The sequence below is a fragment of the Oryx dammah genome, unplaced genomic scaffold (assembly GCF_014754425.2).
Source record: "Oryx dammah isolate SB20612 unplaced genomic scaffold, SCBI_Odam_1.1 HiC_scaffold_27, whole genome shotgun sequence".
Classification (NCBI taxonomy): domain Eukaryota; kingdom Metazoa; phylum Chordata; class Mammalia; order Artiodactyla; family Bovidae; genus Oryx; species Oryx dammah.
Window position 1 is genome coordinate 15692197 of NW_024070211.1, and position 3745 is coordinate 15695941.

The 3745-nt window shown below is 55.3% G+C and overlaps 1 protein-coding gene across 1 annotated transcript; it reads right to left on the minus strand.

Annotated features, from left to right (window-relative positions):
* Positions 1–6: 6 nt before the first annotated feature.
* On the minus strand, positions 7–1785 carry LOC120854253 (intestinal-type alkaline phosphatase-like; the record flags this gene model as incomplete). The annotated part of the gene is made up of 8 exons (XM_040228110.1): positions 1719–1785; positions 1522–1638; positions 1292–1407; positions 929–1103; positions 677–849; positions 290–424; positions 129–201; positions 7–29 (listed from the first exon to the last, which is right to left on the minus strand). Coding segments are annotated over exons 1-8 (879 nt in total), but the record flags the coding sequence as incomplete, so codon positions are not given.
* Positions 1786–3745: the final 1960 nt, after the last annotated feature.

Below are 3745 nucleotides of genomic sequence, written 5' to 3' on the forward strand. Positions count from 1 at the left end.
ATATTTCATGTCTGCCGGCTCAAAGAGGCCTGTGGGAAAGGAGAGCAGTGGTGACCCTCAAGCTGAGGATGGGGGTGGCCCATGGCACCCATCCCGGGGAGGACAGTGGTTGTGGGTGGAGTCGTTACCCATGAGGTGTGTTACACTGGAGTCACTGGCTGCCTGAAGGAGCGCTGTGCGGTTCCACACATACTGGGCTCCCTGGGAGGGCAGAACCAGGCCTCAGCCCATAGCCCAACACTCCGGGCCTGTCCCCGCTGTACCCCCTGCACCCATGAGCCCCCATCACCTGGTGCTTGGCCTGCCACTCCTGCACCAGGTTCCGCTTGTCCTTCCGGACTCCGTTCTGATTGACATCATATGGGTATTCAGGGTCTGGGGTCCCCTCAGGAAACATATACATTCGGCCTCCACCCAGGATCACCTGGAGCCAGAGATTAGAGCAGGTGGGTTAGGGGCCTGGCTGGCCCTTTAGTCTTCTCACACAGCCCCTACCTCCCCCACCAGGTCTGTGGGAAAGGCCTGTCCCCACCTGTAACTCCTACAGGGTGCCCTTCCTCACCCCCACAAACCCATGGAGATCCTTCAAGACCCCAAGGCTGTGGGTTGCCTGGGACTGTGTTGAGAGTGTCCCACCCCCTCTGCCCAGCCCTGCCCTGAGCTCATCGTGTCGCACGTCAATGTCCATGTTGTAGACCAGCTGAGTGGCGATGTCCTGGCAGCCATACGTCTGGGCATCGGCAGGCAGGTCGGCGTCTGAGTACCAGTTTCGGTTCACCGTGTGCGCATAGGCCCCGGCTGGGGAGGCGTGCTGCACCCTGGAGGTGGTCACCACTCCCACTGACTTGCCTGAGGGTAGCAGAGGTCACGGTGGGCCACCGAGGTCTCTGAACCCATCCCTGCCCAGGATACTGACTCCCAAGCCCACCTGCTTTCTTGGCCCGGTTCATCACAGACGTGACCTCATTCCCACTTGTCGTGTTGCACTGGTTGTAGCGGGCGGCTGCACTTACACCAATGGTCTTATAGTTGCCCTTGACCCCACACAGGTAGGCGGTGGCCGTGCCTGCGCTGTCTGGCACCTGTCTGTCCACGTTGTATGTCTGGGAGCATAGATAGCTTCAGCTCTGCTGGGCTAGACACCCAGCTCCTGCCCCAGCCCCTGGACCCATCCTTACAGCCCCGGCCCCTATCTCAGCCCCAGACCCTCCTGGGGCTTTCCTTCCTACCCTGCTCCTTAGGCCCTACCCACCCCTCTAGTGTAGACCTTACCTTGGACAGTTGACCTTACCTTGGACAGAGCCACATAGGGGAACTGGTCCATGGCCAGGGGTGTCTCAGGTCCCAGCTTGCCATTCATCTGCCCCTTTAGAATCCGAGTGGCTGTCACCGTAGGCACTCCCATCCCTGAAGGTACACAGTGTCTCAGGTCTGAGTTCCCAGGGCCAGCCTGGGTCAGCCAGCATCACAGTGTTCCAGGCCTGTCGGGGGACAGGGGGTGGACCGGCCTCATGCACTCACCATCCCCCAAGAAGAGGATGACATTCTTGGCGGCTGTCTGGATGGGCTGCAGCTTCTTGGCCACATCGAGAGCCTGGGCTGCCTGGCGGTTCCAGAAGGCGGGGTCTTCCTCCTCGACTGCCCAAGGGGAGAGTGTCGGTCAGGTCAGCCTGGGGCCAACCCCTGTGAGTAGTGGGTGCCAAGAGCTGCCTGATTACCTGGGATGATGCCAAAGGAGAGTTGTAGCTGCAGGCCCAGCAGCAGCAGCACGCAGGCCCCCTGCATGGCTGTGTGATGGCAGAGGGTCAGGATGGGACCTGGGTCTTGGGCAAGGCTGGGACACCAGGTACCAGGTCAGTACTAGCTGTCTGGGCTGAAATCCCTGCTATTAAAGTCTCCGTGTCCCTCCCAGTTTCCTGGGTGGCCACACCCTGCCCCTCACCTGCCCTGTGACTTTGAGCCCTGTTGCCAGGGGGAGGTCGTGGGTATGGCTGAGCCAGTAGGGGTCCTGAGGAGGCAAGTCCCTCCCTCACAGGATGGTCCCCAGCTGTCTCCTCAGGGTGGGGTGGGGATTAGGGTGTAGATGTCTTAGGCCTGAGGAACATTTTCAAGGTCCTGACTGAGCTCCCTCCCAGCCCTCTGCTCACCAAGTCCTGTGGGAGAACTGTCTCTCCTTCCTTCATGTGTTCAGTGTTTTCTGAGGTTCAGCCTTGGCCTGGTTTGGTTCCCAGTGCAGAGGCACACAGCCTGGGCCAGGGGCCTGGGTTAGTTCCCTGGTGCCCTGAGGCAGAGATCCATGGGGAGGCCTGTCTGCCCTGCCCCCTGTTCAGCTCCTCACCAGACTTGACCTGGGCAGGAGGTGTGGGCACTGGGCTAGTGGGGGTGCCTGGGAGCCTGGGCCCAGCTTCTGCTGTGGAGAAGGATGGGGCTGGAGGTGACAGCAGGTTGGGGGCCTTGTCTGTGTCTTCAGTTACTGAAGTGCTGGGTCTGCAGTGCTGTTTGTGTTTGTGTGTGTGTGTGTGTAAGTTGCCTGAAACGGGTCGACAGGCGTGGGCCCAGTGCCCCATTAACTGAAGTTGACCTCTGCTTCATTGGACAGGTAAATGGAAGGCAGAGGTGAGTCTGTTCTCTCCACAGGCCACACACACGCACAGGAACAGCTTCTGATAAGATGCTAAAACGTTTCGGTAACCCCAAGTTGGGTTCAAAAGCATTTCTCCAATCCAACAATCTGACTTCTGGGTGTGTATCCTCAGCAATTAAAAGCAAGATCTGGAAGAGGTATTTGCACACTCACATTTTAGCAGCGTTATTCACAATAGCCAAGAGGTGCAAGCAACTCAACATCCACAGCAGACAAATGGATAAGCAAAGCATGATATAACTCTACAATGGAATATTGTGCTTAGCTGCTCAGTTGTCTCTGACTGTTTTCCACCTTATGGTCTATAGCCTGCCAGGCTCCACTGTCCATGGGGATTCTCCAGGCAAGAATACTGCAGTGGGTTGTCATGCCCTCATCCAGGGGACCTTCTTGTCCCAGGGATTGAACCTAGGTCTCCTTCATTGCAGGTGAATTATTTACCATCTGCCACCAGGGAGGCCCCAATGGAATATTACGCTGCCTTCAAAAGGAAGGAAAGTTTGATAGCAGCTCCTATTACATGGATGAACCTTGAGGACATGATGCTCAGTGATGCAGTTGCCATGGTTTTTGTTTAGTTGCTAAGTTGTGTCTGACTCTTTTGTCATCCCATGGAGTGTTTTCTGCCGGGGTCCTCTGTCCATAGTAAATTCCAGGGGATCTTTCTGATTCAGGGATCAATCCCATGTCTCCTGCATTGACAGGTGGATTCTTCACTGCTGAGTCATCAGGGAAGTTTCAATGAAGTATGCCAGTCACAAAAAGACAAATACTATGTGGTTTTACTTCATTAGGCATCCCAAGTAAGCTCTTTGAAAGAAAAGCCAAGAGAAACCTAAACAGTGTATTAAAAAGTAGAGACATTACTTTGCTAACAAAGGTCCATATTGTCAAAGCTATGCTTTTTCCCATAGTCACATACAGATGTGAGAGTTAGACCATAAAGAAGGCTGGGCACTGAAGAATTGATACTTTTGAACTGTGGTGTTGGAGAAGACTCTTGAGAGTCCCTTGGACTACGAGGAGATCAAACCAGTCAATCCTAAAGAAAATAAACCCCGAATATTCATTGGAAGGACTGATGCTGAAGCTGAAACTCCA